We start from the raw sequence: 20,893 nt of genomic DNA, 5'->3' as shown, positions 1-20,893 counted from the left end.
AAATACCCAGAAAGATGTGAGATGAACAGATTAGCTGAATTTGTGAAAGGTTGGGACTTAAGTGGAAGCAGGTTCCAGTAGAATGTAGTTGCAATTAGAATAACTTCTACAGTTATGGATGCAAGGAACAGAAAAGCAAAATCGTATAGAAAAGAAGAAATATTGAAGAAGCCCATAGATTTTTTCGAGGCAAAGAAGGTTACAAAAGAAACGTTTTGGTTGTGAAGCAACTACACATGTACAGATCTGCGCCACTGATATTTTGATAAGTTTTCTTTCAATTCTGAACGGCTATACCGAACCAAGTGGCCTGAAATCTTCGTAAAGCATGTAAAATTTCAATGGGTTACATTTAAAGTTGAACACTACGTACATAAAACGCGTTGAAAGTGTTAAATTCTAGCCAACGAGGCACACTGTGTACAAGGAAGCCGACTGTATATGTCCTACTTGAAGCACTCGTCAGCCGGTTGTCGATAAGTTTAGTCGTGTGTTTAGCTCCACGATGTTGTACTCTTCGAAAACGCAGTCAGCTCGTCACCAATGACCCGGTGGCCAAGAGTCACTGACCAAATGGATGCCAGTGTTCAAGTTTAACGTATCGATCGACAAGTTGTGCCCACCAGTAGTGTTTGTGCCGCGTATAGTAGTAAATAAATCTCCATTTAATTTTGTATAGTGCCAGAGTGTTTGCTCGTCGACTTCCAATACGTGTCGCAAACTAAACAGGTACCCATTGATTGTTTTTGTTTTGGCTTGGTAATTGATCAGTGATTACACCAACTGCAGTTCCGACTCAGACGAGGATAACTTGACATAAATATTGTGCCAAATGTCATGTGTACTTTAAAAAAATGAGGACTACCGTATTATCAGTCTATGAATTTATCGACCAAAAAAGTATTACGCGTGTTATCAATAAGGCGACCTTGCTTATAAGATACACATAATATAATATAATATATGGCATGTTGGTAATGTGGATTATTCGGATTTAAATCAAATGTAATGACGTTGAGTAACACTTTTGTAGGTGTTTATTGTTGTTGTTTGTGTTGTGTTTTGAAACCGTTGCCTTGATTTGATGGCTTTGCATACTTTCTCAAATATATGTATGTATTTGCAATTGATTGGTTCATTCGTATAAAATGATTCTACAGAATTTCATTTGGAAAATGTGTTATACTATAGCGTGTGCTTTTACTTTAGAGTGCGCTCAAATGAAACTGCGGGTGTGAGTTTTTTTCAGGACAGAGGCTCTTATCTCTCATTCATTGTTTAGTTTGGAGAAGGAAAGTTTCTTTATCAAAAAAAATCATCTTGCAGTGCATTTTTTAGTCAGTCAATACATAATATCATACCAGAATATGTTAACTTGCCTGAAATATAAGGTTATTTGAAAGAAAATCAGTATGCGGCGCATTTTTATGCTCTTAAAAAAAACTTTTAGATTCGTCCTTTTAAAATTTTGAGGTTCATAACATTTATTATGAGGATTTATGGCTCTTTTCTGAATTTCAAAAGGTTATGTAAACGGTTAGGTTAGGTTAGGTTAGGTTAAAGTTATGGTTAAAGGTTCAGACACACTCAATCGTACGGCACGGTATGCCCAGATTAACTCCAGCTGTTAATAGGCGTGTCTTTATGTTATTGTCAATTCGTACGACCAGGGCCGCGCCTAAGAGTTCGGCCGCCTGTGTGCAAACATAAATCAGCCGCTTTAATTTCATCAGAATTTGTATAAATCATATTAATAAAAAATAAAAAAAACGAAGTGCATGCGAGTAGTGCAAAAATCTTACCTTGTGGTAAATATCGTGGGAGAAATATAGTGTTGAAAATTTTAATCACAATAAAATTAACCAGAAAATCAAAACGTTTAGTTCTGAATAGGACCACACGACAAGAGAGACTGGACGTTTTCAAGGTCATTCATGAAAATATAATATTTTAACCCCCAAATCCACATCTAGGACATTGTTCTTTCGATGACCAACCAATACTTAACATCCTTGAAGAAATACATGTGGCAGTCGCAAAGATAATATAACATAAGACTCTATGCGGACCGAAGCTATACCTGCTATCCCGTTATTCCCGCGAATTATAGTTCGGGTGAGTTACAAGTAGTAACTTGCAACAGCAATCCACAAGTATACAACAAGACAACTTAAATGCATTTTAAAAAGAACGATGTTTTGTTTGGTATTTTTTAAGGAATGTAATTTTTCGACTCTCATTCCTTTCGACCGCAAGTTTCTGCTACATTTTTTTAAATATGGGAATTATCCAAGGATAAAATATCACTGAAAACACTCAATCACATCAGTTACAACATTTATTGTTCGTCTTATATTGAAGTGTCTTGTTTTCTTCAATGGTTTTCGTTTCGTCGAAAAGGATAAATTGGAAAATTAATTGGTTATTCAAATTTCATTTGCTGTTTTAATTGGAATTAAATTTGTTGAATTTATTTATTTATACTCTTTTAAAATATATTTTCTTCATATTAACCTTGTTTGGGAATAATTTTAATCTATATTATAATATGTAAGACAAAATGTACGTATTATATTATGTATAAGTAAATTTATGAAATTAATTTCACAGTCAATGAAAATGCATACAAATTAATTATTTTGATAATTCAATTAAGAGGGCTGGACACCAGCGCCTTGTCCATACAAACGTATTACACTTCTCCCTTCCTCAATTATGGCACTAGAGAAATTATTTTTTAATATGCTATGGATATCCACCATTGGGATGCATCTATCGTTTATTTTTTTATTTTTTTATTGATTAGTTATTTTTTATAGCAGCTAGGAGCCGCCAAACATCTATAAAATCGCCTCTTTTTTACACCCACGAAAAGAGTCCAGCGTGCTTATTTAACGGTCGATTTAAAAAAAAATACGCGCACAGTTGCACAGAAAATATCTTTCTCATACCGATGATGAAATTTTTTTAAAAATTGGTCCAGTTTCGGAGGAGAAAATAGGAGAATACGAAACCTCGATTTTGTCGATTTAAAATACGTATTATCTGGTCGAAGCGCAACTGTCGCATTCACTCAATATATATATTGATATATATATTGTCGCATTCATGCTAACCTAACCCATGTACAATAATAAACTAATAAGCGAACATAGGATGAAATCCCAACGATCCAAAACGATGTATGATTTGCGGTGACGTCTTTCATCCGATAATGTCTCAACGGAACGTTTAATGTTTTTACAAGTGGTTAACACATAATAATGCAGTCTATTTTAGTAAACCTTATTTAGACAGGCTTTCTTTGCACGCAAAAAATTTCAATATAAATTCGTCACATGTAGAAACAATCATAAAACTTAATCGATTCCCGATTACAGCATGTAGTCGGTTCAATACTAAATATAAATGTATATACATATGTATTACACATTCAGTACCCTAGTTCAATTTAATACGTATTTTATTTTTCATTTTAATTTTAACTGCAAAAACATCGTAGGAACTAGGTCAATACATATTCTCAATTGCTTTGTGTGAGTTTCTTCCATTCATCTGTTAAATTGATGTGAATGTAAAAATTGGACAATGAGATATTTAAAGCGCTCAATCTAAATGCGAATTTCTTATCCAGAGGTTACAGAACCTTTTCCGAATCTACCCCGAAATATTATATATTATACTAGTGTTGTGCCCGATGAAATATATCCCTAAATATATTATACTAGTGTTCTGCCCGATGAAATATACCCCGAAAAATTATACTAGTGTTGTTCCCAATGAAATATCGTCGTATGGGTTATGGCCATAGAAGTAGAATGCATAGAATGCTCATTGTTAACAAAAGTACCGTCTAAAAGCGAGCCATCGAAGAGAGAGACGGAAAGTCAGAAGAGAGACAAGAGAGAGAGATAGACGAAGTTTTGCAAACAATGAACAAACTCTGCCGCGCAGAGTTTTTGTAGCAACATTTTTGGAGGCTGAGAGCGATTCTTTGCATTCTACTTCTATGGTTATGGCATAATAAGCTATTAATTACAAAAAAAAAACTAAAAGAAATGTGTCAGTCCTGTGTTCGATCCGTACGGGGTCGTATTTTTTTCAAATACTTTTTAAATATATTTAATTTAATATTTATATTCATTTAATATGAAAAAAAACGGTAAAAACTACCTACTACTTACATCAAATATATAATTTCGAAAGAGACTTTGTATATATGTATGTATGTATGTACATATGTAAGTATTTTTGGTTGGGAATCGAAAACAAGTTATAGTTTCTATGACGATGATTCGATTGGTTGAATAATATTTTTTTCGATTCAAATAAATTTAATAAAAAAACGAATGAACATTTACTATTAGATTCACCATGTTTACGCTGTTTATATTACAAATACTGAGCGAAGCCGGGTAAAACAACTAGTATAAACATGATAAAACACCAATAGAAAAATTAATTAACTAATTAAATAAATTTTCAATAGATGGCGCTAAATGCTCAGAGACTTATTTCCCTAGAAACATTGGTAGCAAACAGTATATGTATATATGTAGAAGTTTTCGTTCATCTGTTATTATGTTCGATTTGTTGGCAGTGTTTTCACATGTCGAATCGAAACGACTATTATAATACGGCGAGCGTTATCTCACACAGACACACAGAATAGTATTATTATATATATTATGTGTGTATATATGTATGAATTTTTTTGCACCGATATTACTCGTTTAATTTGAGGTTGAGATTGCTTTGTAATTAGTTTATAAATGAAACCTAGGAGTTAAAACTTTGTTATAAGTTTAAATAAATGTCGAAAACAAATTTGAAAGAATATTTGAAAGGAAAAGTGACAGCAACTGGGTCACTGACGGAGATACGTACGTACCTACAGCTACCTTATACATTTATCTTAACGTAATATGTATTATAGATGTTCGCATTGACATTCAAAAATGTGAATAAAAATTTGTTTTGAACATTTTGTACGACCTTTTTAATGATAAATATATGTATATGACTTTGTACAATTTGTGCAATTCACATGCTACGGTTTTACAATTCTAATTTGGGCCATTCAAATTTTTCCTCTTATCATGCACTACTATTACATTGTGAAAATCTTTATTGCGATCGCTCTGCAATCGCTGACACTTTCGACTTACATATATTTTGCGCATATAAAAATGTTGACCAGACAACTGAATACATGATAAATACTTATTTAATAATTTATTTAAATGTATAAACTTAAGTATTTTATAATTTATTTTATTTAAAATAGTATGTAACAATTATAATTTTTTTTACGGGTCTACAGTGAGCGACAAAAATAGGTACGCAGTAGCAAAATTTCATTTTATTCGTATATATCGCAATATTTTTCATTTAAAAGTTTCTGAAATCATGACTAGGATCATTAAGATAATAAAACAAGACAAATTATTAATTATATTGATGTATTTATTGAGATATTGGAATTATTTACGAAATGGACAAATTTGGGAAAAAAGTATTGGCAGTTCTTCGGGAGTTTTTAATTTAATTTAAAGCGGTTTTCACGGTATACATTTTTTAAATGTTTCCTATTAATAATATATACATAAAACAATAATATATAAATAAAATAAAGCTTAATATTTAGTAATTCCCCCTTTGTTTTTGATTACTGCCTCAATTCTTCTGGGCATAGAATAAAACAATTTTTTTATAACATTTGGGGAAATATCCTTTTCCCATGCCTCCGTTATTATGTTTTCCAGCTCTTGAAGCGTTTTTGGATTGCAGGCTTTTACTTTCCTCTTCAAAATCGCCCATAAATTTTCGATAATGTTCAGGTCTGGACTGTTCCCGGGCCAGGTAAGGGATTTAATTCCCAAACTTTCTTTATAATTGGTTATCTAAAACAAGTCGATGATATTTACCACATAAAAAAACAAATTAAAGATAGAAAAACGGTTTGATAACTTACAGAACGAGCCCGATATCAAGGTGCAGATTCGTCCTGAAATATTGGTTCAGCGACGAATTCTATGAGTGCTTCGATGGTGGGTAAAACACGTTCCCGTATCGTGTTTTCGTATTGGATGGCATTCATGGACCTTCGGACGAACTCTAGCGCCCTTATTCCATATCCTGTAATGCACCCCCATATCATGACATACGGGGAATGCTTCGCGGTCGCGAAACACAACTTGCGTGAAAACATACTCCACTTCTACGGCGAACTGTGGTCTTCCCATCTGATCCAATAAGATTCCAATTAGATTCATCTGAAAAAACCACCCTGTACCAGTCCTCTGATATCCAATTCTTCTTGTCCTTGGCCCATTTCAACTGCTTTTTCTTCATTGAAACCGCCAGAAGTGGCTTTTTCGCGAATTTGATCGCTCTAAACCCTAATTTATTCAGCTTCCTTTGGATCATACGGGTATGTACTGCTGTGGATGATGAAGTGTAAACCTCATCCCTGATTTTAGAAGCAGTAATAAATTGATCTTGAAGAGCAGCACGTTTTATGACACGATTTTCACGTTCCATCAATTTTTACTTCCTTCCAGATCCTGGAGCCCTTGTTAATAATCCTGTATCACTGTATTTTTTGATGAATTTTCTCACAGAACCTTCACTGAACCCCACCCGACGAGCAATGTCTCGATACGCGATTCGCTCTTTCGTAAGAGCCAAAATTACCGCTTTTTCATCGGTCGACATTTGGCGTGCGGACGACATTTTTCCGATGCGATGCTATTGCAACCAAAGTTAACGCGAAACTAAATAGGGAATTGACCATCAGCTTTGTAAATCTTTGAACCAACGGTTACACAGAGTTGTGTAAAAAAAAAAAGGTTGGGGTCTCATTGTTTACGGCAGGTAGAGAGGTTTGTTTCGCGCTGTTTGTCCGAAATCTATGTGCGTACCTATTTTTGTCGCTCACTGTATATTCACTGGTATATAAGTTCACTTGTCGCTGTGTTCAACAGGCATGTGCTCAGTTGACGTGACTTCCATGGTTCCCGGAAGAATGCACTGAAAAGTGGCGCAGTTTCGAGAAATCCTAATTTTCAAAGGCGCTCAAGAGACTTCGAGCGCTCGAGCCGACTGGTTTCATGACAACTGAACGCATGACAAGAGAACACATAACTATTGAAGGCGGTGAACGGATAAATGCACTCACGAGAGCCGCCCTCTCGAGACATCCAAACTTTCAAAGATGATCAAGAAGAACTAAAGCAATAGAATTCCACAAAAAAGGGCTAGAACCCTCGGATAACATGCAAATACCCCTTGACGTTTTTTTGTGGAATTATATTGCGTTAATTCTTCTTGATCATCTTTGAAAGTTTGGATGTCTCGAGAGGGCGGCTCTCGTGAGTGCATTTATCCGTTCACCGCCTTCAATAGTCATGTGTTCTCTTGTCATGCGTTCAGTTGTCATGGAACCAGTCGGCTCGTGAGAACACATAGGGGGGGGGGGGGCTGCACAGATAAATCGGGCTGTAGTAGCTCGTTGATCATACCGATGATCAAATGCAAAAAAAAATAGCATGCATATGTTCTATACTGGGAGGTCTGCAGCCAATAAAGTTTATGACTTCTACTAGAAAGGATGATTCCAAGTGCAGACTGTAGACCATAGATATAGAATAACATAACAAGTTATTCTATATCAATACTGCAGACACATTAAACGGCTAAACAGTTCATTTTGCTTGTGCATAACGGAAAAAAGTATTTTCCTCTTTACCTGCTATGTAATCCACTGCGACCTTTTCGAAGTTGTAACCTTTGAAAACAATTTTCTAGATTTTTAACAACGGATTTCCGGAAACCCATGGAAACCTTTAGGGTGACACCACTTTCTGTAGCCCTGCAGCCCATATGGACGTCAAAAATAGCATGCATTTATACTACACTGGGAGGGCTGTAGCCTGCCCGCAGCCCATATAGACGAGCCGCCACTGCATAGAACCATAAAAATATTTACTTTAATTAGAAACGATAGCAATGTTATGAAGGACAGCAATATAAACATTGAACTACATAAGATGAACGTGGGAGAGTGTTCCAATTTTCAAATTAATCCGTCCTCCGCGAAAGTCAATTACTTACGAAAGTCATTATCAAATTAGAGATTTCTTTGAATGGAAATTATACGGATGTACATATATATACTATACCTTTTTGATTTGCAGTCATTTTATGATGGATGACATGTTATCTATAAGAAAAATGATTGATGCATATCAAATCGTTCGTTATATTATATATACATTTGTGTGTGAAGGTAACTTATCCCTCATCCGTCAATCTAATCTGAACTTTTCGATAAATTTTTGTTCAAATAGAATTTCGTCAATACTGATACTTTGTCGATAATTTAAGTGCCACGTGGTTATGGTATTTTTTAAGATATGTAGACTTTTTCCATGTGTAATTATGCTACGTAGCGCGACGCGACATATCTCTAGCAACAATGTGCATGCTCACTGCATTTTGAGTATAGTGTTTTGCCTAAGCATGACATTATAAATACATGTATGAGTATATATATATTTCAACAGTGATACATATTTTATTGCACTCGTGTATGATAAAGTTTATACCATAAATTAACAGACATACGTATGTATTTTAATAAGATAACGTAGCAGATTGTGTTATTGCAAAAACCATAAAATAACAAACTGAAATACAATATGCATTGATCAATCTTGGATAAATACATATTTCCATTATTTTCTAATATCAAAATCAAAAATTATTATTTTTGGTATCAAAAATTATTATTTTTGGTATCAGGACATGTACCCCCTGGACACATACCCCTCGGACGTATACCCCTGGTCAAAACCCCCCTGGATCCTCCTTTCAAAACAACCCTGAAAAATAACCCCCGCCATGAATAAAAATCGATATATATATATATATAAAAATGAATGTCTGTCTGTGTGTCTCGAATAGACTCCTAAACCACTGAACCGATTACGATGGAACTTTCAGGATTTGTTGTATGTATGTTCGGGAAGATTACTGTGAAAAAAAAATGGGAAAAAACGGGAACGGAAACGGGAAAAACGGGAATGAGGGTCATTGCAACGCTATAATTTCAAATGTTTTCACATCTCGACCAACATGTTCGCTGCCTAAGTTTTCCCGACAAATGGGAACGGGAACGAGAACGGGAACGGGAACGGGAACAAGAACGGGAACGGAAACGGGAATGGGATCGAGAAAGGTAACGGGAACGGGAATTGCATGCGTTATTGTGGCATTGCAACGCATACCGGGTTCAGCTAGTATTTTATGAAATTTGACTATCTATAATAAAAATATAAAGTCTATAATATAGTCTATAATATAAGAGTATCTATAATAAAAAGTCAGTATTAATACTAATTTTTTTCAGTCGGAAAAATACAATTCGGATAATACTTCAAAAGCACCGTCAACTTCATCTATCGGAACAAATGCGAGAGCTGGTATAGTTCGTAATTTCAGTGCAAATTCGGAATCTTCTTGGTAAAGTCATTTCATCTCATTCTCTATTATTTTCCGATAGATGTTTTTAATTAATTTCGCAGTCTCGGAAACTTCTTTCTAAACTGTGCAAATTCAAAGCCGACCATAATGTTGGTTGGACTTAAATTGGCATTCAATATATTTTATGTCTCGAACAGTTTAATGTAAGTATCCCGTTTTTTGTTTTGTAGTAAAACATAAAGACAAGGAATGGCTCGGTCATGAATAAGTGCATTAATCGTGTATAGTTAAAAAAATAACACTGGAGCAGTTTTGAAAGTCCTATCCGAGAACGAGCTTGTTGTTTTTGTAGCAGTCGGAGACCGTCACATGTTCCAAAGATTAATATTCGATTGTTGTCCTCTCGGAATCATTTAAAATTATTAATTATTTATTAATATTTTTAAATAATTTTCATCCATGACGGGGGGTTATTATTCAGGGAGTTTTTTTGTACGGCGGGTTAATGTCCAGGGGGTTTTTGAACGGGGGTATGTGTCCAGGGGGTATATGTCCTAAAACTATTATTTTTCAGGTTTGATAAGGATCTCTCATATTCACAGTGATGTTCACAAATATCGATGCGGTGCAAACGATCGACAAGCGCCAGACAGACTGAACCACAGATTAAACGACACGTGTACCTTATGCGTGCGCACTGCTCGCACTTACACTAAGCGAAATCTACCCGAAGTCCCGACATACCTACCCTGTATACGTTCTGTGCTTCTGATACTTAAGTTCCGAATTTTGCCTTATTAAACTCGCCAGAAAGATTCAACTCAATTTTAATAATTACCATTTTAATAATTGCATCTGTGCACATCGAAAGGTTACTCGTCATCTCGACTTCACGAATTATGATGCAATCTATCATTCGTGAAGTCGAGAATTGCGTTTAAAGCAGCCATCCAGTTAATCTGTGGTTCAGTCTGTCTGGCGCTTGTCGATCGTTTGCACCAAACCCCACAAATATGTACATATGTTTGAATTAGTAGGATTAGATTTAAACAATTGTAGGGCCACTTATAATTGAATATAAACAGGTATTCTCACAAGAATCGACAATAAAACAAGTCAAACCAATGAAAATTTGATAATTATTTCGATATTCTGTTCAATTGCTGTACAAAAGCATTATTATTGATAATGTACCATCATTATATAACTCAAGGCTAGCCAAAAATTGCACTTCACAATCGATATTCGAAGATTATGTAGGTAATACCGTGGAATTATATTTGATTTGTATGATAATAAAAAGCTTTTCGTGGTATCCGATAAAAATAAATATGGTCTATGTTCAAACAAAGATTATTGCATACGTGAATATCTGTATTTTACTACTCTTCAACAATATCGCTAAACTTACGATTAAATAGAAAATAGTTTACATCATTAATCGCTGTTAATCACTGGTACTTTAAAATCGTTGCAGTTAGAACTTTTTTAAATATCCTTTGCATTTTTCTCCACAGACATTAAAATGCCACCTAGCACAAATATGGACGACTCCGTATCTTCAGGAAACCGCGTTCAGCTGAAGAGGGAGCTTGGACTATTTTCAGCTGTCAGTATGATTGTTGGTGTGATGATTGGATCGGGAATCTTCATTTCGCCAACGTCAGCCTTAAGATATTCCGGATCAGTTGGATTTTGCATCGTCATTTGGGTAGTGTGTGGAGTGATTTCTTTACTTGGTAATTAATAATTACATTCCATTGATTTAGAAATTTGTGTACTCTTTTACTTGACGGTCGGCATTGGTTAGATTGAACAGCAACCTTCATTCAATTGAAAAAATCAATCAGTCAATGTCAATCAAACGCATACTAAAAAAAAATCCAAGAAGGTCGAAGATCAGTTGATCGATTTTAGCCCGAGTAGTTGGATGATGAGTTTGTATGTTGGATTGACGTTGTCATTCTAATCATTGCCGACCGTTGAATAAAGCTCTGACCGCACTATGCGTCTGTGACACGAACGGCAGCGTGCGGCCAAATATTGTTTGTATGAAATTGTATGAGATATAACACACAAACAATATTTGGCCGCACGCTGCCGTTCGTGTCGCAGACGCAATAGTGCGGTCAGACCTTAAGAGTACCCATATTTGAGATTTCTGTTTTATTAATTACATAATATAAATTAAAGGTGCATTGGCGTTTGCTGAATTGGGAACTGTTGTTCCTCGTTCGGGTGCAGAATATGCATACTACCAGGAAGCTTTCGCAAGTCTACATCCATACTGGGGTCCTTTGCCTTCTTTTATATGCTCCTGGGTTTATATTATGATACTGAAATCTGCAGAAGTGGCTGTTTTACTTCTCACCTTCTCCGAATATACTATACAGCCTTTTGGGGGACTTATAGGATACAATATGATGTCGCCGTACCACCAAGAAACTTTCAAAAAACTAGTAGCATTGTTAACTTTGGGTAAGTGAAAAATTTTGGATTTGTTTTAATGTTATATTAATAAACTATTGTGCATTCTAACGAAATACGTTTTCTAATGTCGAAATTATTTCACAACTAAAACATTCGTTGCAATTTAAGAGAAACACATTTGCGATAATCATTGGCCACTTGGATTGAGACAATACATACATATATTAACGCCAATCGAAAGCAAATCAATACAATGCTATCAGTTAGTAGTGAACAGAGCGTTATAAAGGACTGTGAATATACTTACTAATGTTAGAAAGTTTTTTGTTTTTTTTTTTAATTTTTAATTAAGTTTTTAAGTCCAAGTGATCAACAACTAAAATGTTACCTACACATATACGTCGTGAGGTACATATTTATTTTTAACGGAAAAAATTATACATACATGAAAATGTATATACCTACTTAAATGTAGTATTTTTTTCTAAAAAAAGGTGCCTCTCGGAACTCACTTGTCAACCTCTTTTTTATTATTATTTATTATTTACTAGCTTTTTATTATTATTTATTATTTACTACACTCTTCTTAGCTTGCTTTCGATTTTGTCGTCTGACGAAATTTGGGTTCTTATTCGATCGTTTTCAAACTTTGCCATTTTGCTCGGTTTGGTCATCAATATACATATATGGAAATCAATTCCGCCATTACGATGGTGAAAAATAATCGTAATAAACACGTTTGAAAATACTCCATTATCGTTCTCGGTGACGTCTATTAGTATTTATCCACACTCTTCCGATCGTTTTTTCCCTTTTCGCCACCCTCTCACTATGTCAGATTTTAATTGTTTAACGCCTATAACTTTTTCTTTTTTCACTCTATATTTTATAATTATTAAAGAAAATCATATTCAAACATCATTTAAATGAAATTTAACACAGATTTCCCCATGCCACGGAGTCCATAAAATTTTAAACATAATTTATCTTATTTTAAAAACAAGCCAAATGAAAGCTTTTAAAAAACGTAAAAATACCAAAAAAGTAAAAAAAAGAGTTCCGCAACGCCGTTTCAGTGCGTTACTTCGTAAAAAAGGCACTACCTATATTATAGTCAGTAGATATTCAATTAATATAAAATGCAAGCAATGCATGCCAAATTAGTTTACTAGGAATTAGTTCACAGGCCAAATTAGTTTACTAGGAATTATTTTGAAAAATGTTTTATTTTTTTTATTTTATAATATTATATTAAAAAATCATGAATGATTTGTGGACTTTGATACTCCTGTTTGTGTTTTTTTTATATATATATATATATATATATATATATAGATATATATATATATATATATATATATATATATATATATATATATATATATATATATATATATATATATATATATTAATATAAAATGAGTGTTTCCTCTAGTAGAATAACTTTAATTTAAGAAAAAATCTTGGCTGTGGATTTGCAATGAATCACATTTTTTATTCGAGAATCCGAGCAATTTTCCAATATAATTTTACATATACTCACAGTTATCGGCCTTACCATTTTATATTGAATATTAATTATATTTCGAATTACGTGTAAAATAGTTCGAATTAAAACACGTGTGGTTACATGCTGTCAGACATTACTAAGCTGGTAGTCCTGTGCCGCCATCTGTCATTGTTAACGGTCGGGCCTTCAATTCACGGTAAGTTACTTTTCGCATATATCTTGATATTTAATTGAAGTGTATATCTGCTTGATCATTATATATGCTTTATTCATTATATATATTTATCTCTTACCTTACTTCACGTTAATTCCATACAGTTCCATAGATCCGTTTCTTATAAAATCTGCATACTAACTATATTTAAATTTCCATCGACTTCTATGACTTTTTTATCTTACATAGATGGACGAAAATAGTAAGGCGGATTATTTAGGACTACTGAATAAACTGGTTGCGCAAGAAAGAGAACTATCTGAAAGTGTTGCCGAAACATACTTTAACTATTCCAACAAACCCCGACTAGTCGACCAAGATGAGGGAGACAGGAATGTCGTCAACAAAAAAACATGCCAATTCCTCGAAGCCATGCGACAAGAAGTATTAGAAGACTACGATCAACACACCTTCGACCCGACAAAAAATTATTTCGAAGCCATTACCACGATGAAGAAGGAAATCAGCGAGATGGAGAAGTGTATCGTCTACAAACGATCCACAATCGACAAAATAGACACCGATATTAATTTGTCAGTTTAATTACAAATGCCGACTGTTCGTTGTTTGTAATTTTGAAGTGATCATGTGTCAAATTTGTTTGCAGTTACAAATCAAATATCGCAAATTTAGAAGAGGCAATGAAGGAATTCGATGCCAAGGCTGAGATTCAACGCTCTCAAATGGAGAATGACAATGTTATAAAAGCCAAAAAGAAATTTCGCAAAGTGAGAGACGATTTCAATAACGTTATCCATGAGCTGTATCCGAATTATAAAACATTCCTCACCAATTTTATGGAGGTGATGCTTCAACGGTTTCAACATTGCAGAAAAATAATGATTTCGAATTGAAGTTTCTACTATTTTTTTGTTACAGAAAATTTGCCGTAATTATTTCGAAGAAACAGACGACTATGTCGAAATAGAAGAAAATATCAATGTTAAAATTTTGGAGACGTTACTTGACGCTGGGATTATAGTCGCTCATCCATATCATAATAAAATGTTTAAATTAGGGCTTTGATTGAAATATGTATAATGAATGTTTTATTAATTTATATTGTATCGTTTTTTTATATATAAATATGATAAAAAATTAAACTAAAGTAATTTATTTTATATGTAAACGCATACATATTTCATTTACGCATACAAAGCCAGCAGTATGAATTAGTGGTTACGTTTATGTTTAGCACTGAGAGATTACTGGGTTCGATCCCGTGCTAATCTTTAATACTGCTAGTTAAACTTGGATATTTGTTAAGTCGATCGTTTCCCATTATAGTTTGCCAATTTATCTGATTTCACTGTTGAAACGATTCCTCCGTCATATTGGCAAAAATCATCTTGCCCACTATTTGAATATGATTTATAATTTATAATTTATTTATATACATACAAGTTAAATACCATAGATGTCGCTCGGGAGCAACCCGTAATGACATCATGGGGAAATATAAATTTAAAAAAAAATGTCTCAGCTAAAATACACTGCCGGCGATATCTTGGTGGTTATTAAAAACACAAATCGACCGTCTCTTGCTGGAATTTTCCGATTTGTCTAGCTTAATTCTTGCGATGGATCCAATAAATCGGCATCCTCCCCCAGTTCCTCGCAAATTTCAATTTTTAGCATCTCGAATTTGTTGATTATGAAAATATGCTACCTGCATACTCTAAAAATGTATTTCTCGCAAATTTGCTGTATATCAAAAGTTTGTTGATTGTACCATAGATGTCTATTGTATTCTATAATATATATGTTTGATTTTTAAATCCTTTTTATTATTACGAAATTATGTTCACAATACATCTTATATCTATTTTAATAGCTACTGATCTACTGATCATTTTCTATTTTACAATTTAATTTAATTTGGTTAGTAATCATAGTATTATATTATTCTAATGTTAATGTACAGCATAATAGGAAAAAGAGCTCAAAAACCTATTTACAATTCTTATAATATATACGTATGTAATATTGTAATGTAACGTTTGAAATTGTTGGTACTTATGTACAAAATAATCTAACCATATGCCTTGAGGTAATTCCTGTCATGATAGAAATATATAAAATAAAATAAAATCAAAAAACTTTAATAGGAGACGATTGATTTGTATTTTACAATCAACGATATTTAGTATCCACTTCTCAAGCTACGCTTTGGCTATGATTAGTTATCATATCAATAAATCCTTTTATTTTCTTTTAGGTCTAATGACGTACATAAATCTGATGAGTGTGAAACTTTACGTAAAATTACAAAACATATTCGCAGCCTGTAAGATATTTGCATGCGTTGTCGTCATCGTCGGTGGTATTTACGAACTAGGCAAAGGCAACACTAGCAATCTAGACACTGGTTTTGAAGGCACACTCTCCGATCCTGGAAACATAGCCTTGGCCTTCTACAGCGGACTGTGGGCGTACGACGGATGGACGGCTGTGACTACAGTAACGGAAGAAATTCAAAATCCATCCGTGTATGTTGTTCATGAAAAAAAATGCAGACCTACAATAATAATTCGTTGACTAATTATTGAATTTTATTTTAGAAACATTCCAAGGAGCGTGCTGATAGCTGTCCCGTTGATTACGGGACTCTATGTGTTCATGAATGTGGCTTACTTGGCAGTGTTGAGCATACCAGAAATGCTCTCTTCGCCGGCTGTAGCCATCGCCTTCGGTGAAAAAGCTTTAGGTCCATTCGTCTTTTTGATTCCAATCGGAGTCGCCATAGCTACATTCGGTTGTGCTATGAGTATTCAGTTTGGAGTAACCAGGTCATTATTTCTAAATATTTAGCGTAAAACTAATACATAATGATGCACGACGAACTGATACATCTCACAATGGCCTCTCTTCAAGAATATAGAACGTATTTTGGTACTTATTAGTTATATAGGCACAACCGAGCATTAAATATACACCAGTGGCGGCTCGTGATAATTCATAATGACGGAGTAGCAGAGATTAATCGGGCTGTAGTAGCTCGTTGATCATACCGGTGATCGAGCAAACAAAAATGGCATATATATGTACATATATATTTACATAGTACTGCCCTGCACATTTCTCCTAACCAAAAAAGAAAATAAGTTTTGTGTATTGTTGGTGACTCAATAGTCAACAAGTGTTTCTTTATCCAGCTAACCACACGGTTCGCAATTCAGTCGGGGCAGTCGCTTATCTGCCGTAGTCCCGTGGTAGCCAGCTTCAATTTACCTGCTACTCTGGCACTTGTGAATGGTGCTGTGTATGGGGTGTAGACAGTCATTCGAGGCAAAGAAAAAAGATTCTTAGTTTCCTGTATAGAAAGTCGCTTTTAGTTGGCTGCGTAAAGGTCTCTTTCAGGTAGAATAAGCCAGCTCCAATCTTCTATATTCTATATAAATTCGAAAAAAATACGATACCGTCAATGTTTATCAACAATTCGACTATATTTTGCAAGTTATGCTTAAATTATCAATCACAATATGTCAATTCTTTCATTTTTAATCATTAATTACTGACGTCTTTTCTGTTGAAAGCCCGCCACGCTGAAAATTTTGCCAACATTTCCAACTAGAATTATTTAGAAATCCAATAGAAAGCAGGTATAAAAATTGTAGCTAATCCAAACAAACCCTTGGATAACTACCGCCGAGGATTTAGAATTTTGTAAAGGTGTGTTTAGACCAGAGAAATGTAATATTAATAGAAGTGGCTTTAGGTGTTCTTTTGTTGTCACATTCTGTCCACGGACAGATCTAAATAATTTTAGCATCAGTCGTATTTGACGTTTGGTGCTCGACGTATGTCCGATAAGAACTTCTCTGTTTGTTTATATTACTCGCAAGATGGGCAAGCATCGGTTAAAATTGCACAATACATTCAAAACCACACAATAAACAACATGGGATACATTTTTATAAGTAAATTGATCCAATTGTATTCCGCGCGATGTAGCGTATTTATAGAGACGTACCGCGTAAAATTGACAACAATTATTTGTTCGTAAGGGCCCCTCTATTCTTATTACATCTCTCTGGTTTAGACTCTATAGGACGAGTTAAAGGTTTCGACCGTTTCCCGGCCTATGGAAACTCTGTTGAGTTTGAAAGAGGATCGTTTATTTTTGTTCAATTGTTACAATGGTTATTGTATGTACGAAGAGGTTGAGCTTCGGAGAAGTGATCTGGTTGAACTCCAGAGGTTCACTCTGGTGTTGGGAGCTGATGCGTCGCTTTATATACGTTCTGGCTTGAGGCATGCCGTGTGCAGATGCTTTGTCTTCGTTTCCAGGACACGTGTTGACTTATTTTCGAGGCGCGTGCTTTATAGCTATGGGGTCAGCGCCAGGACGTCGTTCGTTTGAGAATGCGGGCATGTGCCACGAGTAAATGTCTTTTTAAGACACGTCTTACGGTATCCTGATGACATCACTGTTGGGTTTCGTTCGTTTTACGATCGAGCGATGAACTCTTTCTTCTGGAATGGTCGAAGGGGTCGTTGCCCTTGAATTATGCATGCTTGTACAGGATCGATGATGAGATAACTGGTTTTGATGTGTAATAGCACAAGTCGTGCTAGATTCCTACAACTCTAATATATTTTGCAACAATATAAAATATTCAATGTATTTTTCCAAAACTAGTTCCATCTTCTTCATTGTTGTTAAAATGTAATGCTCACTATCGAAATGCCAAGCCACAATCTAAAATAGTCAACAGTTAGGAATTTCCATCGAGAAATTCTTCCACGGAGAAATTGACACGGATTACACAACCCATGTTCAATGCATTTTTTTTTCAATGCTACCTGGAAAGGCTTAGTATTCTTGTTTATTTTTTACATACTCAAAATACAACGCCTCGGCATATTTCAGGCTCATGGACTTATTGACAAAACACATTGATCGAAGATCTTTTTCTTCAGGCAAAGTGGCATTTTTGATTTAAAAACTGCATTCATTCGTCCAAATGCACTCCATACTAATTTCATACGTCTCTTTATTTCTTCTTCTTTACCACCGGACATGTCAGTTATTTGACCTAAATATACATAATTATTTACTACTTCTACTACATATACATGTATATATGTACATATTTATGATGTTGTTAGTTGTTAACTCACTTGGACAAGAAACATTCTGAAATAGTATATCAGTTTATCTTCACTACCTGTTAAAACAAATTACATATATCGAATCATCTTTGTTATTACAGGCTGTGTTACGTAGCTGGTAAAGACGGACATACATTAGAACTATTCTCATTTGTACATATTAGAAAATTTACTCCGGCACCTGCCGTCGCATTCCAGGTAAGGAATAGACATGAAATCACATGTACAATCAGACAACATATTGACTAACAGTAATATAAATTTTCAGGGTATTATAGCGTTCTTATTCATAATAGCTGGCGATATAACGCAATTGATCGAATTCGCCTCATTCCTCATATGGATATTCTACGGCGGAGCTATGATCGCGTTGTTGGTTCTTCGAAAGACCAAACCGGACCTGCCGAGGCCCTACAAGGTGCCTCTGATCATTCCGATATTCGTCCTGTGCATATCTATATTCCTATCGGTGGTTCCAATTGTTAAGGACCCGTCGATAAAATACCTTTTCGCATTAGGATTCATCTTGATTGGAGTCGCCGTCTACACCTACTTTATTTATTGGGAAAAGAGACCGAAGTTCATGAGTGAGTATCCTCTTATATGAATTACTGTATTGTGTTGAGATTTTTAGACTGAATTATTGTTTTGATTTGCAGATTCAGTGACGTTCGTGACGCAGACGATGTTCGAAGCTGTACCGCCATTTTCGCACGAAGATTAAACGTAGATATTCTACCGTGAAAAGTGTGATACTCAAGAGAGGGAAAACTAGTCAATTAAAACTCTTGAAACTTTATTTTTATAGGATATATATGTATGTATAAGACGTGTATATATGTATATATATACTATATTCTTATACTAAATGGATCCTTAGCCACATTGCTGGCGTTACATGCCTGTGTGACAATAAATAAATAAATTAAGCACTAGTGAACATATTTACATTTCGAATGAAAACGACTGTTTCGTACAAATATATACATATTTTCTAGTTGGGTTCAATGTTCCAATTATAAATTAATGTGCTTGAATTTTGTCTTCCACAAAGAAGACATCTACCGAGTAGATGAACAAATTGGTAGAAAAATTGTACAAAAACATTTTTAAACTAGATGACATTGACTATTTTAGAAGAATATACTTTTATATTCTGAATAAACACGAAATTATAAGTGTGAATTTTATTTTAATATACTGAAATTAGAAATAATGCAATTTTATTCATTTTCCTCTTCTAAAAATCATAAAATATTACAGCGAGTTCCAAATTTTTTACAAAAGATCTCAGATTTGTATTGTACGACTTTTGACATGCATTCAGGGATCTTCTTTGTTCTTCACTTTGTTCAATTATTGAGAATCAACCACTCTAGTCTTAACTCATTATGGGCCGTAGGCAAATATGCTGTTTTTTTAATCAAATTTCATTCAAAGCCCGTCAACACAGCGTGTGTTTTTAAATTATCCAAACTTGATACAAACAAATATTTTTTACAAGATTTAGTTTCAAACTTCCATTCATAGATATCATATCATCGTATCATTATCCAAAATATCGATAGATACATTTAAAAACATATATTTCTATGGTTTAAATCTTGACTTTTTTTCCAATGAATTTATCGATAATATTCAGAAATGATTTCAAATCCTCATACATACACATATCGAAATTGACTGGTATTTTTCGCATAGCATACACACTTCTCAAATCGAATCTTTCATTCAAATTATCGATAGATATTGTTGATAATAGATTGAAATGTATATCAATATTATACAAAACTAGCTGAACCCTGCATGCGTTGCAATGCCATAATAACACATGCAATTCCCATTCCCGTTCCTATTTGTCGGAAAAACGCAGGCAGCGAACACATTTGAAGTTATTGCGTTGCAATGACACTCATTCCCTTTTTTCCCATTTTTTTTTCACAGTAATCTTCCCGGACATGCATACAACAAATCCTGAAAGTTCCATCGTAATCGGTTCAGTGGTTTAGGAGCCTTTTCGAGACACACACAGACATTCATTTTTATATATATATAGATAGATTGAATACAGCAGTGTTCTTTTTGGGCGTAGTTCATTCGTCCAGTATTATCCTATTGGCATATATGTATATTTATCT

At 34.3% G+C, this 20,893-nt stretch overlaps 2 protein-coding genes across 2 annotated transcripts; both read left to right on the top strand.

Annotated features, from left to right (window-relative positions):
• The first annotated feature begins 256 nt into the window (after positions 1–256).
• Positions 257–20,354, top strand: LOC143918699 (b(0,+)-type amino acid transporter 1-like). The gene is made up of 8 exons (XM_077440692.1): positions 257–729; positions 11,004–11,225; positions 11,680–11,964; positions 15,859–16,129; positions 16,202–16,429; positions 18,857–18,953; positions 19,024–19,342; positions 19,415–20,354. Exons 2-8 carry the CDS (start codon positions 11,012–11,014, stop codon positions 19,477–19,479), a joined length of 1,479 nt encoding a protein of 492 aa, XP_077296818.1. The 5' UTR covers positions 257–729; positions 11,004–11,011; the 3' UTR covers positions 19,480–20,354.
• LOC143918709 (uncharacterized) lies at positions 13,522–15,415 on the top strand. The gene is made up of 4 exons (XM_077440720.1): positions 13,522–13,622; positions 13,830–14,173; positions 14,248–14,443; positions 14,520–15,415. Exons 2-4 carry the CDS (start codon positions 13,830–13,832, stop codon positions 14,664–14,666), a joined length of 687 nt encoding a protein of 228 aa, XP_077296846.1. The 5' UTR covers positions 13,522–13,622; the 3' UTR covers positions 14,667–15,415.
• Positions 20,355–20,893: the final 539 nt, after the last annotated feature.

This window comes from Arctopsyche grandis, chromosome 11 (genome assembly GCF_051622035.1).
Source record: "Arctopsyche grandis isolate Sample6627 chromosome 11, ASM5162203v2, whole genome shotgun sequence".
NCBI classification, from domain to species: Eukaryota; Metazoa; Arthropoda; class Insecta; order Trichoptera; family Hydropsychidae; genus Arctopsyche; species Arctopsyche grandis.
This window is presented reverse-complemented; position numbering and strand designations above follow the sequence as displayed.